This window comes from Rhinolophus sinicus, chromosome 6 (assembly GCF_057876585.1).
Source record: "Rhinolophus sinicus isolate RSI-liver-muscle chromosome 6, RSI-T2T, whole genome shotgun sequence".
Classification (NCBI taxonomy): Eukaryota; Metazoa; Chordata; class Mammalia; order Chiroptera; family Rhinolophidae; genus Rhinolophus; species Rhinolophus sinicus.
In genome coordinates this window covers 11,222,580-11,246,543 of record NC_142506.1, presented here as the reverse complement: position 1 = coordinate 11,246,543, position 23,964 = coordinate 11,222,580, and the positions used below count along the sequence as shown (strand labels likewise).

At 40.0% G+C, this 23,964-nt stretch overlaps 1 protein-coding gene across 5 annotated transcripts in view; it reads left to right on the top strand.

The window, feature by feature from the left end:
- Positions 1 to 23,964, top strand: part of NSMCE2 (NSE2 SUMO ligase component of SMC5/6 complex) — a 213,591-nt gene that overhangs the window by 28,200 nt on the left and 161,427 nt on the right. For all 5 annotated transcript variants that reach the window (XR_012490922.2, XR_016021495.1, XM_074317044.2 and 2 more), the window contains exon 3: positions 12,277 to 12,383. Coding sequence is in view for 3 of the 5 variants with exons in the window: in XM_074317044.2 (XP_074173145.1) it covers positions 12,277 to 12,383 (107 nt within the window). In the remaining 2 variants the exon portion in view is untranslated. The remainder of the gene's footprint in view (positions 1 to 12,276; positions 12,384 to 23,964) is intronic.

Here is a 23,964-nt window from a genome sequence, read left to right as displayed (position 1 = left end):
CATGGTCAAATTCTAATCTTCTTCCCTCGCTTATCTATGACTTCCTGACTCCCACAATCCATCATCCATTTATTTATTTGTTTGACCCCCAGTATGCATGTAAAGCAGTTTCAGAATCATCAACTCATCCATCCATGACAAATAGTGTCATCAGCTAGAATACAGTGTATATATGTACAGTTGATTTTGTCTTTAGTCTTACAGTTTTCAGTCCAAAGGTACTTAGGTCAGCCACTCCCCCGACCTTCAGTGAGGTCATGTCCAATATTTGTAATGCAGTTAACTTCCTTTGTTGTAGTCTGCGTTCCATCCCAGGATCTCCTAATCCATGATTGTTGCTTTATTGTTGTTCTTTTTTGTAGATATTAAAAGTTTTGTAAGTTAAATTTATATGGGTTTGGACACATTGCCATCTCTTTTTGAGAATATATACTATACTGAAGATGTACTAGGATGTTTACTGGCAGCAGTGTTAGAGGTGATTGTTCTGAGACCAGGACAATGAATGAGGCCATGGTCAGGTTTATAGGTCAGGAATCAGGGTTAATGAACCTTCTGTGTTCAGAGGTCAGGAATAGCTCATGTATCAGGAACCTTCAGTAGTCATGGTTCTGGAGGTGTTGGGGTTTAGAGGATTAGGCAGATCTCAGTATAAGGTAAAGAGCTGAGTTATATCACTGCGTCAGGATGTAGATATTGGAACTTAAGGTGATGGCAGATGGAACATAAGCAAAAGGACTGTATTAGGTGTACGTGGTGCCCAGCTAGCGGGTGCAACACTGCGGTAGCTGCAGTGAGTTCTGAAATGGAAAAGAGGCTTGGAGAGTGCAAGTACTTGAAGAGAGAGATTCTGTCTCTTTCAAACCCCTCCAGAAAATTTTCTCAGATTGCAGCCCTCAACAGCCTGCCTTAGAAACATCTGTGATGCTTTTTTAAAAACCGTAGAGTTGGAGCTTCTGGAGGCAGAGCCCAGGAATCTGCATTTGAAACAAGCATCCCAAATAATTCTGATACACCCTAAAGCTGGAGAACCCCTTCCCCTACAGTGAATGGCGTGCCTGGCACAAAGTAGGGTTAGTTGACCCTGTGTGCTTACTAAATTGAATTGCATATCAGTTCTGAAACCTTCTGATGAGAGAGTAGTATTAGTGAAAACACCTAATGCTTATTGAAGGTTTAGAAAGTTTAAATAACCTGCCCAGGATCACACAAAGTTTCTAAGTGGTAGATCCAGAATTCAAAGCCAGGCAGTCTGTCTCCAGAGCCCACGTTGTTTACGACTTTGTGAAAGCTTTGCTCTGGGGAGTTCATGTCCAGAGCACCCCCAGGACTTCAGAGATAACTCCACCAATCCAAGAAAGAATAAATGAGAGGCTGTTAAAAAGCACACGGCCATTTTGGTCCCTTCAGCAACCAAATGTTGCCACGTGTTCATAGTTTGTTGTATTCCTCTCCATAGGAAGCAGTGTTTTTGTGATGGTCTTGCATCCCAGGAAGAGGCATGTATCTTAAAATAACTTGGCAATGTCCTATTAATGTAAAACTAGTATCATGCAGCCTCAGAGTAAGCTTACAGATTTATAGACTCTTAGATCTGAAACGAACGTCGCAGGTCACCTACTTCAATTCCCTCTTACAAATGAGGGGACTGAGCCCCAGAAAGATTAAGTGATGAACTCTAGGTCTCTGAGTAAATTAGTGACAGCCCCAGATGTCCGGATTCAGTACAATATCATTTCCACTTTCGTTCTGCTTCTATCTTAAGTATCCTTATGAAACAATTAAAAAATTTATAACTAGAATTATTTTTAAAATCCATTCCACTTAGATGAGCCTAATTGAAAGTTGCACAGACGTTCTCTGGAGGATGACAGTTTGTAGCCGAGATTAGAAGCAAAGCTGGTAAATTGGGAAGGAATGTTGGGTGCAGTTGCAAAAACGAATGTAAGTAGGATATTTAAGTCAAAAAATGGGTTTTCAAACAATGGCTTTCGTAGAATGCATTATTTATGGGACCTTACGTGCAGTTTTAGTTTTCTAGCTTGAATAAAAGGCCTAAAATAATTCAGGAGTGTAAAAATGGGGAGACAGCTGGTGGAGGTCTAGATTTGTTGAAAACGTGGATTTGAAGTAACAGTTCCTTTTTGTTTTAAAATTCTGTGAATTTAGAAAGAATCCCAGAGGAAAGGTAATTTGTGATTTTAACTTTAAAACTTAACATTAGAACAGTGGGTCTCCAATTTTACCAGACCTCAGAATCACCCGGAGGACTTGTTAAATATTCAGATTGCTGGTCCCCACCCCTGAGTTTCAGAATCATTTGTCCCGTGTGTAAGGCCTGAGAGTTTGTATTTCTACCAAGTTCCCAGGCAATGCTGCTGCAGCTGGTCTGGCGAGCACGCTTTGAGAACCACTGGAGAAAACAAATTATAATAAAACACAATCATCCTCTTGTGAGGTAATTAGAGACTATGAGCTGGTGTCTCTGATATCTGTTACATAAAAAATTTCTGTTGACTCATGCTTTCATACTTGATTGGTAAAACCATAATGATGACACAGAGACGTAATATTTGAAGTCCCTTCTGAGCTATTGTGATTAGATTAAATTATGTGAAGTGTAGTAAAATTAAATGGTAAAGTGTGCTTTTGTAGTAATATAGTTGTCTCAAAATTAGGCATCTGCGTGTAGAATACGTTAAAGGAACTCTAGTCACTCCATAGCCCCATCAGCACTTGCTGTGGACATTCTTCTTAATTCCAGCCATTCTAATAAATATACAGTGGTATCTGAGAGTGTTTTAATTGCATTTCCTAATGACCAATAATCTTAGATACCTTTCCATGTGATTATTTGGTATTCACCAATTTGGTGAAGTGTCTACCCAAATCTTGTTCCCCTTTGTTACTGGGCTATATTTTTAAAAATTGTATTGAATTTGGAGAGTTGTTTATATAGTCTGAATACAGTTCTTTATCAGGTATATGATTTGTGAGTATTTTCACCCAATCTGTGCTCTTAACAGATTGTTTTGAAGAGCAGAGGTTTTTACTGATTTCTAATTTATCAATTTGTTTTCTTATAGGTGTGCTTTTGGTGTTATATCTAAAAAGTCTTTGCTTAGCCTAAGTTCCCAAAGATTTTCCTTATAATTTTCTCTAAAGGTTTTATAGTTTTATGTCTGTGATCTATTCTCACTAAATTTTTGAACATGCTTCAAGATAGGGTACGCATAGATCAAAGTTTATTGTTTTGGGGTGTGTTTTTTTTGTTTTTTGTTTTTGCATGTGATAGCCAATTGTCCAGCTCTGTTTATTGAAAAGACTATCCTTTCTTCACTGAATTGCCTTTGCTCTTTTGTCACCTCAGGTGTCCATATATGTATGTCTGTATTTCTAGACTTTTTATCCTGTTTGTTGATCTGTTTGTCTGTCTTTACCTCAGTACCACAATGAGATACCACCTCAGACCTATTAGAAGGGCTATCATCAACGTGACAAGTAATAACAAGTGTTGGACAGGCTGTGGAGAAAAGGAACCCTCATACACTGTTGGTCGGATTGTAATTACACTGGTATAGCCACTATGGAAAAAAGTATGGAGTTTCCTTGAAACATTAAGATGGAATTCCCATATGACCCAGCAATCCCTCTCCTGGGTATCTACCCCAAAAATCTGAAAACATTTATCCATAAAGATATATATATCCCTATGTTCATTACGACATTATTCACGGTGGCCAAGACATGAAAACAGCTGAAGTGTCCTTCAACAGATGATTGGATAAAGAAGATGTGATGTATATACAGAGGGTGCCACAAAAATGTAGGTACATTTTAAGAAAGGAAAAAACTATTAAAATTGTAATATCAATATAAACCAATAACAAAAGATGAATACAAGTCATGTGTATACATTTTTTTGGTACTCCTGGTATATGTGTGTGTGTGTGTGTGTGTGTCTCCCTCCAATGGAATATTACTCAGCCATAAGAAAAGATGAAATATTGCCGTTTGGGACAACATGGATGGACTTGAGATTGTCATGATAAGCAAAATAAGTCAGACAGAAAAAGTCAAGAACCATATAAAACTGAAAGGGACAAATGAACAACACAAAACAATCATAGACACAGACAACAGATTAGTGGTTACCAGAGGGTAAGGTGGGAGGCGGATGGTAGAAAAGGGTAAAGGGGGTCAAATATGTGGTGATGGAAGAAGAATTGATTTTGGGTGGTGAACACACAATGCAATATATAGATGATGTATTATGGAATTGTATACTTGAAACCTGTATAATTTTACTAACCAGTGTCACTTCAATAAAGGTAAATAAAAAATGTGGATGAAATGATTCCATGATTCAAAACTAGCTTACGTGAAATGGAAGATTTGTTTTGGGGAATGTTGCAAAGTACACTTAGTTAACAGCAAAATAAGCTCCATTTATTGAGTTTATTAACACATAATGTTGGGTGCTTTCCCTACATTTTCACTTAACTTTCTCAATAATCACATGACGTTTAAACCTCACTTTGTTTTGTCTTTGTTGCCTCGAATTCATGCTGGCACTTTGGCGTCAAAGCCTGGCTCTGTTCCTTACGCCTCCTGGGCCATCAAGCCTCATACTTTAGCTAGAACTTGGTCACAGCGGAGAACTTGAAGACCAGAGAGAAATGGCCAGAGGCATTGAAATTATGTTGGCTGGGAAATGCAGCTGTGAAGATTGCTTGCTGCCTTGAATTCACCATTTCTTTCCAGTCTACCAGGGATTAGATAGGAAGAAATGGGCGAGAAGGTATAGAAAAAGAATTTCAGTCAAATAAAAGACAGATTTGACCTTAAAGATTCAGGGACCTTATACTAGGTAGCCAAAGGAGGTCTGTAGATATAAAATGATAGATGTCTATAGCCTAGGATTCATAGTGCTTTTGATGACTGGTAGAGACTTGATTGTATCCAGAGATATAGTTCTATGATTTTATGATTTACTTGAAGCAGTATTTTGAGTTATACCTTTACCATGGAAATGTATGGAATATTAACTACTCTCTGTAAGGAAATAACCTGCCTATATAATGACAGATGGTCTCCATTATTCCGAAGTAGAGCTGTTTAAGTCAGTCTTTTCTTTTTCGCTTTCTCTCTCTCGAAAGAAGTTACCCGTAATGTTTAAGAGAATTCCTTTAGCTAGAGGACCAATCATTCATTACTCCATGACTTTTGCGTGAAGTCTGTCTTATTTATTTCTGGGTAGCACGTGTCTTCCTGTTAACTGTAAGTCACACATGAGGTCATTCCAAACCCTACCATTTATTAACTGCGACCTGGGGCAAATGATTTAGCCTCTTTGAGCATCAGTTTTCTAATCTCCAACTTATGTTGAATGATACCTCATTCATATTGGTGTAACAAAGGCTCGGATGAGTAGTGTGTTCCAAGTGCCTGGCATGGAGTCGGTGCTCAGTGAAGATTTAATCTACGTCTATAGTTCATGCCCAGTGTTTTCGTCTGACCAGTCAACCTCTGGAGAGGCCTGAGGGCATTTGTTTAGCCTCTGTCCCAGTCTGGTGAACGTCTGGCACACATTTACTCATCCTTGAAGACACCGTTCACATTTGCCCTGTCCTGTTAAACCTTTCCTACCTTCTGTGGGCAGTGTTACCTGCTCCTTTTTGCTTCAAAGTATTTTTTGCCATCTGCCTGGCAATGTATTAAGTAGTCAGTAAACACTTTCTAGGTAAATGAGCTTCTGGATATTCATGTGGAGGGGAGTGTTTAGAAAGCTTCTCTTTGAGCCTTGCAGCCTTTTGAGTTCAGCTTAGTGCTTTAGGCTCACGTTAGTAAAATTAACAGAATTAAGGAGGTGATGTTCACGTGATCTTTTTGGTCCTAAGGGAAAAATGCTTTCAGCATTTAGACTCAATTACATTTGCAGACTAGTTATCCATTCTGTAATAATTATGATGACTGATAATATTTTGTTAGTACTTACTGTGGGCCAAGCCTGCTGCTGATCATTTTACCTACATTTTTTCATTTAATATTTGTATCAGCTTTATGATTTAGATACTGTTATCATACCCATTATACAGGAGAGGAAACTGAGACTCTAGTAAAGTGACTTGCCAAAGACTGCATAACTAGCAAGTAATATAGCCTAGATTTGAATGTAATCTGACTCCAGTGCTAGCTTTTTGAGTTACTATGTTACACAACTTCCCCTTTTCTGTGTTACAATAAGAAACTGTATCGGTGGGTAAAGATGATTATAAAGGTCAATATTGCTTGAAGATTTTCCCTATATTCACTGTTTATAAAAGGACCACTTGCTTATTTGTTTGTGCCATTTCTGGTGAAATAATAAAATGTGGATTCAGTTTTAATTTTACCATACTAATATCTGTGTGGAGGAATAATTATGACTAAAATACAGTGTAGTGAGAAGAAACCAAGTTTCTATTAAATGTTGCTCAAGCAGTGAGTAAGTCATTAAACTTGACTCCAGATGAATATATAACGATTGCTTAATACAAGGCTGCCGGGAAAAACACACACACCCACTCACAGAGGTAGGTGTGTGTGTGTAGATATATGTTGTTAGAGATAGTTGGTGCTATATTTTCACAGAGGAAGGGGTTTTGTGTGTGTGTGTGTGTGTGTGTGTGTGTGTGTGTGTAGGGAGGAATGGTACGGTTTACACTGCCATTTATTTGAGTTTATCCAAAAGGAAGAAATTTCTTGCTTACAAAATATAAAAGAATTGACTCTTTAATTTGAAGAGATGAGGAAGTACTTAGTCTCTGTTTCAGAAAATATTTCTGCTATATATCCCATCTATCCTAGGAAACTTATAATACAGTCAGGCGATTCCCTGCTTCCTTTCTGTCCTTCCACCTTGCCAGAATGGACATATGCACTTTATGGCACTGAATATTTATCAGATCCTTCTGAGTGTATGATTCATGTTGAATTACAGTCAGCAATCCCATGAGAACACTAAATGGCTGCTTTGTCTTAGTCTGGTATTTTACTAATAAAATGTATGGCGTTGAATTTAATCAACTATACATAATTGGTATTGGTCCTGTTCAGACACGCTTGTCCATGGCTTTGTAGAATAATGATTAAAAAGAAAAACCCTGATTCTGCGAGTTTTGTTTGTTTGGGACAAAATTTCAGGAAACAACTTGGCCTTGGGCAAAACTGTGCAATTGAATCAGGGACAGAACGTTGGAAAAGATAAGTAGGTAAAATTTGTCTTGAGGGTGGGCCACATAGGCACACGTGTCCGAGTTGTAAAAGTGAAGGAGTTTTATGGGTTTATAAGGCATGCAGCATTGGGTCGTGTTCTGGAGATTAGGGAGGGTTTTGGAAAAGGACCTGTGGCTGAGATCATAGGAACAGCAGAGCAAAGCAAAGAGACATCTGGTGGAATAGAGAGGTAGCATAGAGATGTATACGGACAGGCCGGGGACAGAGGCGGGAAAGTGTAATTTTCATGTCTGTTTCACTGAAGACCTGAGGGATGATGAGGAAACTTACTTGGCTCTGGGTCCTGTGTGCTCTGGGACCTATTTCAGCTGTGTTTCCCAAGCCTCGGAGCTGGGCCTCAGGGAAGCGTTGATTTCTCTCTAGTGCATGCCTTAGACTGCAGTTATAGGCCAGCTGTGGCTAGGGAGGGGCCTTATTTAGAATAGTTGGTCATAAAGCTACGTCTTAGCTTTATCACTTAACCTTCTGTTCTTGCTGAACTGGCCGCTGATCTGGAACGCAAGCTGGACTGTTGTGTTGACCATGCCCACCGGGGCTTGGGGAAGCCAAGATAAAGAACCTTCTGCTCCCCCATTTTCTAGGCCCCTGTGGCCTAGAAAAGGGCAGTATATTGAACAAATAAGATGTGAATAGATGCTAGACAGTTTTAGAAATCACCCTGGATAAACTCGCATGTGTCCCTGCTGTGCTATGTGAGAATTGCCATATTGCTACAGGCTCCATCGTTTAGTCGGGCCTGGGATTTGTATTACTCGAGTCTACCTCTGTTAAACTAAGTTTGTCTCCTCTCTTCCTTTCTTTTTTCAGACCTATCCCTTCTCCCTGATTTTGCCCCAGTCTTTCATATTCAAGACAACAAGCATCGATAGTTACTGCTTTGCTCTCATACTTATGCCTGCCTCAGCCATCATCTTCCTCTCATTGAATTCTCATGAATTTTGTTTTACGTTAAATTTGATTGCAACACTAAATCACCCATTTCTGCTTAATGTTCTGCTGATCATATAATTTGAAAGACTGTTCAACACTTCAAAAAGAGTAGTGATAGTTAGAATAGTGCTGTTAGTGCAGTCTGATGTTGAGCAACAGATGACACGTCTAATGAATAGCATGGCTGCTTAGATTGCATGATTGTAGGTTTGTTTGAGTTCAGAAAAATTATATGCAGGTCAACTTCATCCATTCAGATACGTTTCACATTATATAAATATCAGAGCACTTCATCTAAAAAGCCTTCCTTTAGTGATTATCATTCTTTGTTTTTCTAGAGTTTGCTCCTGAACAGGAAAAAAAAAAAAAAAAGTAAACCCAAAAACCAAACAGAAACCATCTTTAAAGAGTGAGTTTAATGCTATGGCTTCCTGGTCTACATAAGACTTCTGAAGCTCTTCAGCTGCTGGTAGCAGTTCCGAGTGTTTGGGGACAGTGCTGAGCTGGGTCACTGGGCATAGACACAGATGTGTAGCAGGACAGCCTGGTACTGGTATACTAAGAGAAACAGTTATAATTTTAGAATGTAAATCAAGCTTTATCTGTGCCCTCTGGACTTGATTTGCTGGGGCAGGGGCAGGGTCAGGGGGACGTATCTCAGTTAGTTATTATACGAACTTCTTAACAGTTTCTTAATTAGTGTGCCAGATACGAGTATGTTCTGCAGCTCTCCCCGTCACCACGCTCTGTCCGTGAGCCTTGCCTGTGTGTTTATTGGCTTGTAAATGAATGTTCCGGTGTATCACTTAGGCTCACTTGATTGACACAAGGGTTGACTGTAATAAATGCATGCTTCTAGAATGGCACATGCAAGAAGTAGGAGTCTCCCGGGGCCCCCCAGACCCTGCCTGGCGGGGAAAGGCAGTCAGAGGCAGGAGTGTAATAAACGGTTTTGACACTGGGCTCCACTCAGTGCATCTCCGCAACGTGAAGCGTTCCAGGACTCTTCCTGTTGAATGTTTCCCTCCTGCTGCCCTTCTTCACGTGCTGCCTGGTCATCGGTCTGTGGCTGCTACTTCCATCTCTGCTGTTGCCGTGCCCTTGGCCTCAGACATGTCTGACTTCTGAGCAGCTAGAGTTGGCTTAGTTATCCTCCTAGCATGCAGTGGTGACTTGGCTGCTTTTGTAGCGCCTCTAGTGAGCCTTGCTGATGGAAAAGGTCATTCTCTTCACCACTGTCAAAAATTAGCACAGTCGACCCTTGAATAACATGGGGTGAGGGGTGCCGATCCACTGCGGCAGCCGAAAATCCGCATATAACCTTTGATGTTATCCTGCTGTTAACTACTGTTATCCTACTGTTGACCAACCGCTTGCCGATTACAGAAACAGTTGATGAACACACATTTTGTATGTTTTATGTATTATATGCTGTATTCTTACAATAGAGTAAGCTAGAGAAAGGAAAATGCTGAGAAAATCATCAGGAAGAGAAAGTACATTTACTGTATGTACTGAAAACCACCTGTGTATGAGTGGACCCCGTGCAGTTCAAACTCGTGTTGGTCAAGGGTCAACTGTAATCTTCCAAAAGGAGCAAATCATTTTCTTTTTATCAGGTTCCTCTGCTTAAGGAGTTTGGGAAAGCTTCCCAAGGACCAGGTCTGCCAGCGTTTGAGTGGCATTGCCTAGTGTGGACTCTCGGACTGGATCACCGGGCAGCCGAGCCGAAGCTCAGGGCCGCGGCCTTCCTCCTCCTGTGCTTTGTTGCTTGGACATTCGTGAAGGGGGTGGAGCTGCTTGTGCTTCTCCTCGTGGTTAAGCACCTTTTCGCACAGGTGGGCAGGTGGACAAACCTTGCAGTTAGAGAGCGTAAGTTGGAGGCCTGCTCTGACTTGTGCAAGTTGTTTCAGCTGCTTAGTGCTTGGTTTTTCTCGTACATAAAGTGGAGATAAAGCTCCCTATCTCTTAGTGTTGCTGTGAGGTTTAGTGTAAGTGTAGTGTACTCAGTGCCGTCTTGGTACATAATAAAGTGTTTACTAATACTTAGCTACAGCTGCTGTCATTATGCACGATTTTCATGGCTTGCCACGCTTTATCACCTACACCAATTTTCTCTTCATGCCAGGCAAGCAGAGGTGTGACAGTGACACTTTCCTCTCTGAGACTGTCATTCCGTGGATTTTAATATTTTTTGTGTGATCCTCTTTCTCCGTGCTCCACCCCCACACCACCCATCTTACTGATGCCAGCTTGTTTCTTATGGAAAAATCACAATGAAAATATAATAGGCAAGTGAATTTTTATCATGTCGTCTTTATATTTTAATTCAATTGAATATCTGAGGCAGGACAATTTATAGTTTGATGAAAGTTTGATTTACAAATTTATTAAATAGTGGCCATATAAGAATATTGAAGGAAGAGTTGCTGTAATTCTTTGTGGGATCCCAAGAACATTAAAGCATCATTCTTGCCACAAATGGATCAAAATCTGTTTGCAGAAATGAAACAAGTGCATATAAGATGACAAGATTATTTATGGTTAAAAGCGCCAAAGTATTAAGTATAATCATTGATAAATTAAGTGACATCCTTCTAGGCTGGTATGTACAGTTTAAAAGCGGTTGTTATTACAGTAATAAGAGAGGTAAGGGTTAAAAAGAACAAAGAATTTCCAAAGTTATCTTCAATAGCTGGGGTAGGTTGTAACTTGGTATGATGTTCTCGTGGCCCCTCGTCCATTGTGGAGTCTCTGCTAGTTCTCGTCGTCCGTCTCTGGTCTCGCCAACCCTTCTCCACGACAGAACACGCCATTGACCTCTAGCCTGAAGCTATCTGACTGGGCATCACTTCCAGGTGTGGTGTGCCTGTTCGTTCTTTTCAGGACTCGCCTCTTGAACTCTCGTGGTGTTTTCCCTTTGTTGCCTCAGGGCCGCACTGTTCATTGTGGAGGTTCCTCAGCTTGTCCCAACGTTTCTCCGGCCTCGGAACTTTAGCTGAGGCCACCTGCAGGCCACAGTTGGCCTCCAAAGAGTCTTCCCTGCGGCTTCACGCCATCAGACATTGACCCAGCCATCGTTCACTTTCTCCTTTGCAGGGAAGGTCTCCTTGGCCTTGCGTTTGAAATTGCCGTCTGATTCAAGCCTTCCTATTATCCATGGGATCTTGACAGTGAGAACTATCATCCTATTTATTTTATTTTGCAAACCCTTTCATAGCATTTTGCATGCTGAAGGCACATTTCCAAGTGCTTTCAAAATTTCAAAAATTTATTTATTTAGTCCCAGAGGGAAGTTGCCAACATTCTATCAATTCCCACTGATTTAAGATCCTAACAAACTTTTATTTCTGCACTTCAAAGACTTTTGCCAATAGATCCTTTAGTGGGTTCCTCTTCAGTTTGAAGACACCTCTCCTTACCGGATTGTTGATCTAACAGTTTATGCTATTGGTCCTTACGCAGGTTACCTGCTTGACTTGCCTTGTGACTGGTGCAAGTGTCAGAATCCAATATCCATAAAATACACTGATTCCACTAAGTAAAGAAAAAATATACCATAATTTCATTTTCCCCTAGATTCTGCCCTGGCTGTTTCTTACTATCTCTTGATTCTTTTGTTTTTAAGAAGATTTCTTTTTTCCCCGGTTGTTTTGGTTGTCCTCAGTGGGAAGATGGGTCTACAGGCTACTGTTAACTAGAAGTGGAAATCTTCCTCATTTGCTCTTTAGCTGTCCAAGGAGGTTCACGTGCAGATAGATAGATGGCTGGGCCACTTGAGCAGATGAGGGTACCGTGCTGGGCAAAGTGCAATGATTGATTTAAGACCATACAAGCAAGTGGCAGAGCCTGGGATTTGTGCTCTGAGTCTACTTTTCTGCCTTTTTCAACTGGGCATAGTCTCAGAATTTTGAATGAAGCTGGGCATATGTTGAGGGAGTTTTAAAAAATATGTAATGCCTTTACAAAATCATGTAGGCCACTGACTGATGTAGGTTATTGCTGCTGCAACTTTTTCCAGATAGGCATTTTCAATGGGAAATAATCACTGCTTTCTTTTTCTTTTAGCTGAAGTGAGTAGTGAATATAGTATGGACAAGGCAATGGTGGAATTTGCTATGATGGATCGGGAACTGAACCATTATGTAAAGGCTGTGCAGTCTGCGATGAATCATGTAAGTGTCCACATTCCCCTACTTACATATGGTTACAAGTCTCTGACCTGGAAATAAAAACACATCAAAATTCTTCTCTAACCTTTAATATTTCCTTGCCCTTACTTTAGCAGCTAGTAACTTCTCCTTAATCAGGAAGTTCATAAAACAGGAATCTTAAATATTTTCCCAAGTTGGCCACCTAGGTTTAATGCGGATACTACAGCTATTTTAGACTTTCCTCCATTTTTTAGTCTTGACATTTTTAGTCTAAGCCTTCCTTCGAATGTGAGAAGGTTTTTTTTTAATAAAATGCCAAAAATTGGCATTGAACTTGTCTTTATTGTTCTGTTTGCCTAAGCATACAATTTAGACCAGGTTTAGTTACTCATTCTCCAGCTTTGACTAATATGCAGCTATTGCAGAATTCATAGACTCAGGTAATATGGAAGAGTTTCAGAGCACGTTTAAAAATAAAGAAGGTTGGCATTTTGGTTTTTCCAGGAGCCAAACTTACCTTTGTTGACTCCAGCTACCACAGGAACAGAAGATAGGCAGTTAAGGTGGAAACATAACAACATCCTTTTCAGTGGTACCGTGTTGAGTAAGAAATGAGCAATACGATTGCCGTAATGTTTCTGAGAAGTCCTTTGTCCTCTAAGCAGTGGAAACTCCCCTTTGAACTCATTTCATATACCTGTGTAATAGGATGTCATGTACTTCTGGTTTCTTTATTTGCCTTTTCTTACTTAGATCTATGGGAAAATTCCAAAAATCAAATATTTTACAAGATTGGCTGCTATTAAGTGGAAGATACATTTTTAAGTGTGGTTTAATACTTATGCCATGCTTACATGAGCATTATATAGTTATAGGAAGTTTTTTAAAAATTGTTTTAATGGGTGTTTTTTTTTTCTGGTTTAAAAACTTTTTTTTCTGAAAAAAAAAATTTTTTTTCTGGGTATTTTTTTTTTTTTTTTTGGGGTTTATTAAGTGTTTCATTTGTGACTAACCTATCTGCTTATATCCAAGTAATAAACTCATTCTAAAATTCTGATGTTTCTAACCACTATGGCTATTAGTTCTGGTACTGAGAATATTTCTTCTATAGGAAAATATGCAAATAACATCATGTTAGGGCATTTGAAACTGAATAACAAAGCACTTAGACCAGAGGTTTTCAATTCCAGCTGACCCCTAGAACCAGCTAGTCTCTAAAGAGATTCTGATTTCATTGGCATCGAGCAGGATTAGGGCACCAGTATTTTAACAACCTCATTCTGATATGTACCCAAGGTTGAAAACAACTGACTGAAAGAACAAGGCTGACTTTATAGAATAAAGTGTATGTGCTACCACAGGTCAGAGTTGGGCCTGTTATATAGTTCAGTCCTGCTATATGACCTTGCATTCTGTGGAGGTTATTTGATAGCCCTTTCTATCTTTAACTTTGAAGTTGGGCAAATGTAGCAGCACAGTGTATATTATAAATTTAAAAAAACTAGATTTGGGAAGTTAAAGAACTTAGTGTGGATTTTGTTTTCCTACTAAACTCTAGGATTCACAGATACTTACGGTATTTTTTTTCATAAAGAATTGAACTCTTCCCCCCTTCAAAAACTAAGCCACTCATGAAAAAGTCAAAGACAAAGAAACCCTTACCCACATTCAGTAGTTAACAGCATTTCTTTCATCTTGAGGCCTCATCCGTTACCCCCACCCTACTAAAGAGGAAAGGTGATGTTTTTGAGTTGTATCCCACTTTTCAGCCCTAACCTCACACTAGACTACAGAGCAACTGGATTTAGTGATTCTTGAGCTTGTCAGGAAGGTCCCTGGTCTTTCATAAGAAGAGAAAACATATTTATTGTCCTTTTCTGATGCAAAGTTGTGTTCTCTAGATAAGTTTGATACAAGACCAAGAATAGTAAACCATAAGGTTTCTAGGACCTGAAACCATATGGGGACATAGTGAGGATATGATCATTATTTTGAGGAAGCTATTTTAGACCTCATAATATACTACGTATTCTTCATATACTTGAAGTTACGGATATCTTATCTTACTGCGTGTTTTGGTGAGGGCTAAAGAACGAACAGTGGCTTGAGGGGGGCCAGAATGGTATAGTTCTTTGGAAATAGCAATTGTCTAGGGATCAGAAACCCTTCCAGCCCTGGTTCTTCCATTTTCTGAGTTATGATCCTGGGTCAAGAAACGAAACCTCTGGCACCTCATGTTTTTCATCTGTAAAATCCTTGGCCTGCCTATTTCACAAGATGAGTATGTGAGTCAGATTAGAATACTGTGTATCAAACACTTTGACATTCCTAAAACTTGAGATGTAAGACACTATGTTACTGCAAACCCAGATTTCCAAACCTATTCCTTCGAAAGATGGAACAAAATCTTCCTTCAAAACAAGTACTTTGCTCCCTTTATTTCAAGGCTCTGAAATAAAACTTGTGTTGGCTTTGACGGGTCCTAGGCTAGAATTCAGGAATCCTAGGATTAGACATGAGTAGTTGCGTTCCAATAGGAGGTGTTCATGATCTCTAGAACAAAGACATTGTTTTAAGTCAGATTGCTAAGAAAGAACCCAGGTAATAGGAGCCTGTTTGAGTCCCTGTGTAACTTCTCTGCCGCAGACTGTTTAGAGCTACCGTACTCCCATGACAGTACCATTTGCCTGGATTCGGATCCAGCCTGTGCTCTTTCTGTTCATGAATTTTCATACCGTCACAGTCCATTTGAAATAATTTTTTGAATCATCAAAAAGCTTTTAGAGTTTATTATTTAAATAAATGTCTCTCACCTTCACAGAATTCTGAAGGTTGTGCACCTCTGGAAAGGTTTTAGTTTAACTTCAGAGCCATAGAGGTGTAGGTCAGTTTACCAACAATCCTTGGGAAAGTCCCTTTCAGCAGAAGCTCTCAGATTGACATTCTTGGTCCTTTGAGAAAATAGAGCCACTATATTCTACAATGCCTGATGATTTTATTTGGAATCAGTATTTATGTAAGTGCTCTGAAAGTAGGACTTTGTCCCACGTCGTTTGTGGAGGGACTATTATGCATGCAGTGAGCACTAAGAAAAAGAAAAGTTCCAGATAGTTTATAAGTCATTTATAAAAACTTGCAGGATAAATGGGTATATACCTGTCACAACTCTTTAAAACATTTATTTCGAACCACAAAGAGTTCTGTATGAATCCTTTGGAGACTCTCAGTCATGAGAGTACACACATGTGATGAAAGTGTTTTGAAAGCTGTGAAATGACACACAGATTAACTATGCTACAGTTACTTCTTTTATCACTGTTACTGCCAGGGAGTAGCTTTTTTCAGTTTCATGTTGAGAACAGAGTGAAATTCTGACCATTGGCCTTGAAGACCGAATGCTCCTTCACTTGATTTCTAGACTTTTATTATTTGAGTATATTGAAGGGACACCAGTTGGCTGGTTTTTTTGTGCTCAAATGTTCACTGAATAAATATTTACTAAACACCTCCATGTGCCAGGCACTTCTAGATGCAAGACATGGAAGGTTGGTCAGCCAGGCCCACGTGACCCCTACCTTCAGATTGTCCGCAGCTTAGAGAGGGAGACAAATGTTTAACAGACTGCTGTGGTGTGTGCCACAAGGGAGAACAGTGTTCAAGGAGAGTTAGTAACTCGGGGAATAATATTGTCCGGGGTTGGGGGACTCCTTCCTGAGGAAGTGATATTTAATCTAAGAGGAAAGTCACAGGAGCCTCAGCATCGGGATCGTGACATGTAACTTCTCTATGTGCCTTTTGCATGAAATGGAAGCATCTCTTTTCTGATTGTCTCGGTATCAGAATTTCAGAGTACCTTGATCAATCCACGGACTTAATTTGAGAAAATTAGGGCAGAGAAACCCTACTTTTATACATAGAAAGTGTAACGTGTATAGAGTAGTTGGGTAACCTCCCTAAGCTTGGTCAGTGATTCATTCATTCATAGCTACGAGTGCCTACTGTGTGCCAGGAGCTGGGCTTCATCATGCCCGTCCATGGCAGCAGTTGGTTTAAGAATAATTTCATTACTGACATTCTGCTTCTCAAACCTCTTCGTTAGTCAAACGGGTATATCCCTCTTGAAATGAGACTTTTTTTCAGGTATTGAATGTTACAGTGATACTACCATGTATTTCTGTTTCTGTGTTTATGTGTTTGTGTAAAACTAAACCTATACATAGTTCTACCCTGTGGGCTTCAGATTCCAGACGGTGGGCATGAGGTTAGTTCAAGTAATCCTCAAAACCATTTTCAGCTGTGCAGTTTTTCATATAAGAGATGGTATGGTACAGTAACCACCAGACCACTGTGGGGGTGGTCCTTGCAACTTTTTTATAGTCTTCGTTCTCATAGTGAAAAGGGATGGGTGCCAGGAAGCTAAATGAGAAATGGCGTGACAGGCTCAGATTAGTTTCACATATTATTAGCAGTCAGTGATAAAATACACATCTTCTGTGCTTTTTGATGAGCGGCCTAGTCTTAGAATTTAGCAAAAGTAACTAAAGCTTGAGATTCACATTATACTTGGGTGTGTATTTATTTTATCATGATACTTGATTGTGTAATTTAACTTGAACAAACTTTAGCAGAATTGTCAAGATTTTACCTACTTATGGTTTCTTAGTATGTGCTGCTTCAACATGTTAATTTACTAGAAAATCCAGAACATTTGTACTTTCTTCACTTTCTTACTCTCTTTGGTGCTACGTGCATTTTATAGATTCTGTAAGATTTCAACGCATTTAAATTGAATTGTTGCCACTTATTTGTTTTTTGTTTTTTTTAAGTCAGTGGTTTATAACAATTTCTACCAAAAGCCTGGGGAGGGAGAGTGTTTTTCTTCTTGACCTACAGAAGCAATTAGGGCTAGATTAGTCTACTTGTGTTGTTTTTTATAAATCTGTTCGTGAGTGTGCCCTGTGTGCTGTGGTTTTTACTTGATAAGCTAACCCGGACATTTAATCTGCCTCTTAAAATGAATAGGTTGAGAGTTAAAAGAGTGGAAATATACCTGTACGTCACATAAGCTGTTGAAACTAACACAATCTTAGATATAATAAAAGAATGAGGTGGGTCAAAGGTATAGCTTACCTCAGCCTTGTTATTATGCAAATAGTTTAGAATGTTTTTGACATATCACTTCTATAACGACGGGGGTGGGGAGAAAGGGGAGGGACATACTCTAGAGTGGGGCTAATTAATTAATTTATTTAATATCTAATTACTTTATTTAGCAATATGTAACAGCAAAAGACAAAGGCAATTAATAGAATATGCTAATGTCAGAAAGTAAAGGTGGTTAAGACTTAACTATGTACATTGATACCAGTGTCATGTCAGAGTATACATACATGTAAGTTTAAGAGATCCCAACACATGTTTACTATTGATCAAAAATCACTTGGCTAAATACATAAATAACATCACTAAGGAGTATCCAAAAGCAGTAATAAGCTCTATAGGATAATAACTATTACAGTAGATGTCAAAAGCTCACCAAACTGGGGGAGAACAACGCTGGAAGAGTCATAAATCAAAACCTTGCCAGGTCTGCAGCTGACAGAAACTCAGGCATCTCCCACACTGCTGCTTGTTAGTTCCCAAGAATGTCGTTGCTCTTGTTGTTGTTAGAAGTTAGGACGTCTTCTGATATTGTAAGCTGCAAGCTGCGTACAAGTTTTTCTAGATGCTCACAAGATCTCGAGAAGCCTAACTGTGGGGAACAACAGTGGAGAGGCCTGGAACCAGCCAGCCCTCCCCAGGTTCGCGGCTGGAAGTCAGGACGTCCCCTGCTGTTGAAAGTTGCATGTTGCTGGGAGTCTTCAAAATGTTAGAATGATGAGAAATCACCAATGACAAATGACCAAATGATGAAACAATAATTATTTAATAACACTGCCACCTGAGGTCTGTCTTACATATTTTCTCAGATGTACCTTAGAGCCAAGTTTCTTGTTCCTGCCTCCCCCTCCGGGAATGGCCAGTTCCGGGAGGGTCTGGCAGTTACTGATATGAACGCTGCCCATCCGGCCGAAGGGCCAATTCATGCAGATAAGCAACAAGGCCTGGCAACGTGCCTGTCACGTTGTCCTGATATAACTTAGCTACTTCTCCGCTTCATCTGCTGATGTGGGCGAAACAGACAGAGAGCAACATCATCTCGTGTCTCCCCTGCCCGGGAGAATGAGACCAAGGGCGGAATTTACTCAACCCCTGATCACAGCACACAAATCACCTCACATACAGGAACAGATAAAAGCTAATAGAGAAAAGCTCACATCAAACAATGAAGGCAAATTTTCCTCAACATCTTCCCTACAACGTCCCCATACATCCTCTTCCTTCACCCACCATCAAGTGGTAAACTTTGCCTTTTGTGCATCTTGCGTTAAAGTTACCTTAATATCCACTGCTTTAACATGAAATCTATGACTAGCAGTTACCATTTAGTTAGGCCAGATTTGGGGAGTATTCCTCACTTAGAAAGCTAATAATTGATAGTATCTGAAGGAAGATCCAAGCCAGAGAATATGATTTGTTAGCTGTGGTCATCTCTTGACTGAGTGTGACAATGCATCTCACATGGTGAATCGTCAACCAAAGAGGAAGGGGGGAAATTACTTAGTGAGCTATAACATTTTAGGAGAGAAGACGCCTGAGCGTGAGAGAAATTACTGTTGTCAGCAGAATAGCAAGAAGGTGGGAGGTGACAGTGGAATTAGTGAAAATCTCTTGGAGCCAAGTAGGAAAGTACTAGAGAACCCCCTCCTCTCCCTTTCCTGCCCCCCACACTTGACACTCCACACTAATGTTTGGTCTCTTAACACCTTTCTTGTCAAAAGTTCCCAAGTGCTCTATATGGGAGCCTTTTCATCTATAGGAATATTGCCCACCTGTGGAAACTAACCAGACTTTCGGTATTCACTCTTCAGGTACTTGGCCCCAGGATGTGTCTGTTTCAGTAATCACTGGTGATTAATTTCTATTCCAGTGCTTTAGAACTTCCTCTGCAGTTATTTCCAAATGAAGGTTGGGTTTGGTAGCGTTTTGTCTGATCTACGGAGAGTTAGGTCTGGATCTAGTATGTCACTAATTGAGTTGCCCCTGTAGGAAAGAATCTAGGGCCCCATCTCTTAGGTTGCCAAGTAATGTAGCTGCTAACAGGTGGAAATTCTGGTGTCCGCTATATTGAGATGGGTTTTCATGGGTAGTTACTAGAAATCCATCTTCGTGGTATTAAGTGTTGGATTTTGTTCAGAATTTTGAAACATTCACACGCTGCTGGGCCTTAGTGCGCCCCTAGTGCAGCATTTTCAGACGTTTGCTCCGTAATGCTCAGTAATCAGGATGTGAAGAAGTATATTAGGAAAGAAGAGTTTTGAGGTCAAACAAGTTTGGAGAATGCTTGATTAAAAGAATTTCCTTAAAAGACTCTAAAACCTTTAATATTTTTCTAAGCACTTTGATTCTCCAAAGGAAGGCTATTTGGTAATTTCCTAAACGTATTTAACTAGAAAACCTCTCTAAGGGAAGAACGGATACTCTGCAGGACCCACTTTGGGAAATGCTTCAACCTCCTTTATGTTTCAAAGGAGGCTAAGAGATAGGTCCAGCTGTTTGTGTAGAGTTTTTGTGGCATCCAGGGAACAGGGGAGTGCATCAGATGCCCTACCTGAAATGTTACCTAGGAGATGTTTCTGTGTAGGAAAGGACCAGGCCACTGAAAAGACTGTGCATTATTCCAACGGTGAAAAAGAGGGAGGAAAAAATTTCAAAAGCATGCAGTCGTTGCTTGGCTATCAGAATCTATGTTTGAAGCAAACAAGACCTCTGTGTGGAGTGTTCATTCAGAAGAGCAGAGAGAAGGAAAGGAAAGAGAGAAGGGTCTAGAGGGTACAGGCAGAGGGACACGGCAGCTGTGTGGGCAGGCAAAGCATGCAGGCCTTTGAGAGGCCTGGGTCACCCCAACACTCTAGTTAGGTGCTGGGGGCCCTAATACTATTGAAATCCTTGGCCTCTGTGGCAGCAGGCGATTCTGGCAGCTAATCACTTGAATTGTTTAAATGACGTGACTGTTCTCTAATCTAGCCAACCCCTGCTTATTTCTGAGATTGGGCATAGTCCATGTACAGCATCAAACTCTTATTTTAGACATAGTCACTTTCACCTCCTTCCATATCCCACTTTTCAGCATAACTGATAAGTGTTCAGGGCCTTGAGATTTAGGCCTTTCCCCACTGTCTAGCCATAGAAGGAGATGAGGAAAAAAATTGAACAGGGGAATGGATCACCAAATGCTAAGGTTCACTGTAAAATGAATGCATTTTTCGTGTTGAAGTGAAAAACAGTTTATTAATTAAAGCCTGTTTATTATTATTAAAGTGTATTATTAAAGCCTGTGTATTAATCTCGTCATTAAGGTGTTCACGTAATACCAGTAGTATGCTTAGTCTAATGAAGATACAAAAGCCTCTTGACATGTGTACACAAAATCACTACAAAATAATCCTAACAGTGAACTAGATGGACAGAGACAGTAAGCATGTGCTCAGGAAATTCCTAGTGCGGGAAGAGAGTCTTGGTGTGAATGCCGGCTTTTCTGCCCTCTGACTCTGAGCCTCCGTTTCTTCTTAACGTGAGGATCGTAGTGTAATGACGAGAAGTGATAAAGTTGCCTGGACAGTTCTGTAAAGGAGACGTCATTTCCTATGATCACATTTAAATAGTATCTGAAAGGGAATTTTGAATTAAAATGTGGAGAGTAGAGTAAGCGGCCGGAAACCATTGGGAAAGGCCCAGGTTATGTTCCTTGAGAGGGAGAAGGAAGGGCCTCTTTCCTTAGAGGGAATCTTCTGGTAATGTGGGGCGAGAGGGTGTTGGGGTGGAATCAGTGCCTTAGTGTTGTCACCAGAAAGGATTGGGCAGAATCTGGGGGTCCGGGCCAGGGAGCAGCGTGGCATTTGGCCACTTGGGTTCGAAGTGCCCCGATCAGTAAGTCTGCTTGTGTCTGTAGTGTTGAGAAAGCGGTTGTGTGCTCTTTAACGTATGTGAGTTTGCACTTGTCCTGGGAGGAGGGGCTCCTTTATTCCGAAGTGGAGCCAACGTCCAGTGAACCGTCACTGAGAAAACGAAGAGATTTCTGTTTATTCTGTTTCTCTCAAAGCATCAAGCTTCTGGTAATAGTGACAGTTTAGGTTTCATTGTTTTGTGTCATGGCCAGTCTGATATTTTAACCACTTAAAGAGTTTTTGAAATATCATTGCCCTCTGGGCGTCTTCTTTTTCTTCAAGGAAAATTTGTGTCACATAATACAGCGTTCTTTAAAATGGTGAAAATCCTTATGTTTGTTTCTCATGGGCTAGAGTAATACAATCTGCTAATTATGAACAGTTTTTAATTTTAATTATTCCTTCTGTCCTTTATTTCATCTTAAAATAATCATTTAATTATCCTCTAATAGGAAGTGGTATTTAGAAAGACCAAGTCAGTGTTACTAAAAATTGGAAACGAGAACCAGAATTCATTTAATATGATTGCATCACGTGACTGACTTCCAGCCATCCTGACGTCTTTGCTTTTTACCCTCCCCTTGACTGATACGCAGGGGTCTCACCTGTTTCAGGGCCTGCCTCAGCTCTTTGTGGTTCTTGCAATGTTACTGGTACCAACGGGAAAACCCTCTCTGCACACCAGGTTACTCTCGTCACCCTGAAGTTTATTTTAGCCCCAACAGGAAACAGAAGCCCAAAATGCCACTTGAAATACTGAATAGGAACTCTGAGTGGACTAAATCCCAGTGTGCTTAGAGCATTCCTCTGGCGAAATCAGACATTAAATTTGGCGCATAAAGTTGCACCATGTTTTTAAAAGTCTCAGCATAAACACCGTATGCTTAGTTTTTTCTTAGAAGAAATTCTTAAGATATGACTTAAAACACCTATAAATAATGTCAATGAAATTAGAACATGTCATACAAGCTTTTCGGTACTAGTAATGGAGTTAACTCTGCCAGAATATAGAATCAAACTGCTTTGCAATGTAAAGCGTGTATGATCTCGTTACAGTAGTAAATTTTCTGGTGTTGATATTCAGTTTAATTACTGAGTTTTCTTCCTTGCCTATCTACTGAATGGCTGTGTGACCTTAAGCAAGTTTGCAAAATGAACTGGCTAGTAATATCTGCCCCTGTCTCTCTCAGAGTGATTTCTTGATGAAAAAAAATGAGATAACGTATGTGAAAGCGCTTGAGAGGTAAAAGTGCTGTATAAAAGGTAAGGTCTTAGTAGTGTGTGCTGTTAATTTTTAACTTCTTGCTCTTACCACAAAAATGTCTACCACATGCTGATTTACGTTGGTGAACTTTTCTACACTGCCGAAACTCAGAATAAATGATAATAGGTGACTTGTGTCTTATTTTCTCTATTTTCCCATCCCACAGCTTAAACCAGAAGGAAACAAAATGTGTAAGTTTTACATTCACTTTTTGTCCTTAATTTAGTCATCTTTTTGGTAAATGTTTATTTCTGTCTCCCGCCCACCTCCCAAGATTTTTACATGAATCTCATGTAACAACAGTTTAGCAAGTGGCGAATGTAGATTGGGCTTAGTCCCTGAGTCACTTTATTATGAAACACTCAAAAGTTGAACATCTATATATAACAAGGAGGAAATCATTGAAAACAATTTATTCTTTCTGATCTGATGGTTTTAGTGACTAACTCAACACGCAACAATGAAGAAGGAAATTAATGAAATTGCACAAAGCCAGACAACATTAGTTTAAAAATAAGGTCTACATAAATCACATTCACCTTTACTTCCTTCTCCCCCAGTTGTTGTTTGATTGGTAAGAGCCCTGGGCAGGGAAATAAAGATCTAGCTTCTGATCCTCATTTTGCCAGGCTCTGACCTTGGACAAGTCACGTAACTTTTGTACTTCAGTTTCCTCGTTTCTGACATGGGAGTAATAATAGTATTTGTCCTACATACCTCACTGTGCAGTGGTAGATAGCATGAGATTATAAATAGGAATGTATTGTGACTCCCCCCCCCCCCACTAAAAAAAAGGTAAAGGGTGGTTGTATAGTTATTATATCCAGACAATCCTCATCTGATGCCTCATGTCAGAATGGCCGCAGGACTGAAGAGTAAGAGACGTCTCGAATCTGCCAAAGAGGAACAGAAGGGAGTCTGTGAGCTCATGGACCTGGAAAGAGGAAAGATACATTCCTAGTGTTTGGATTTCTGAAGGGAACCATGGATTACAGTTTCTCATAGAAATCACACTCAGTGGCTAAGTTTCCAGACTAACTTTTAAAAAATACATTTGAAAATGATTTAATCATGAAGAGTTCCTTGTAATCCAACTTCTATAAAACTAGCAAAGCCCATTTGTAGTGTAGGTATCAACCTGGTGTATGCCATATGCTGGAGGACTTAGCCTAGACCTGGACGATAGTGAATTCCCTTCTCTTCTCTGGTGATTTGAGGTTTGTCTAGGGCCATTGATTTTCTGCTTCAGCCAGATTTGGAAATGTCATCAGTTTCTACTCCAGCCCCCTGG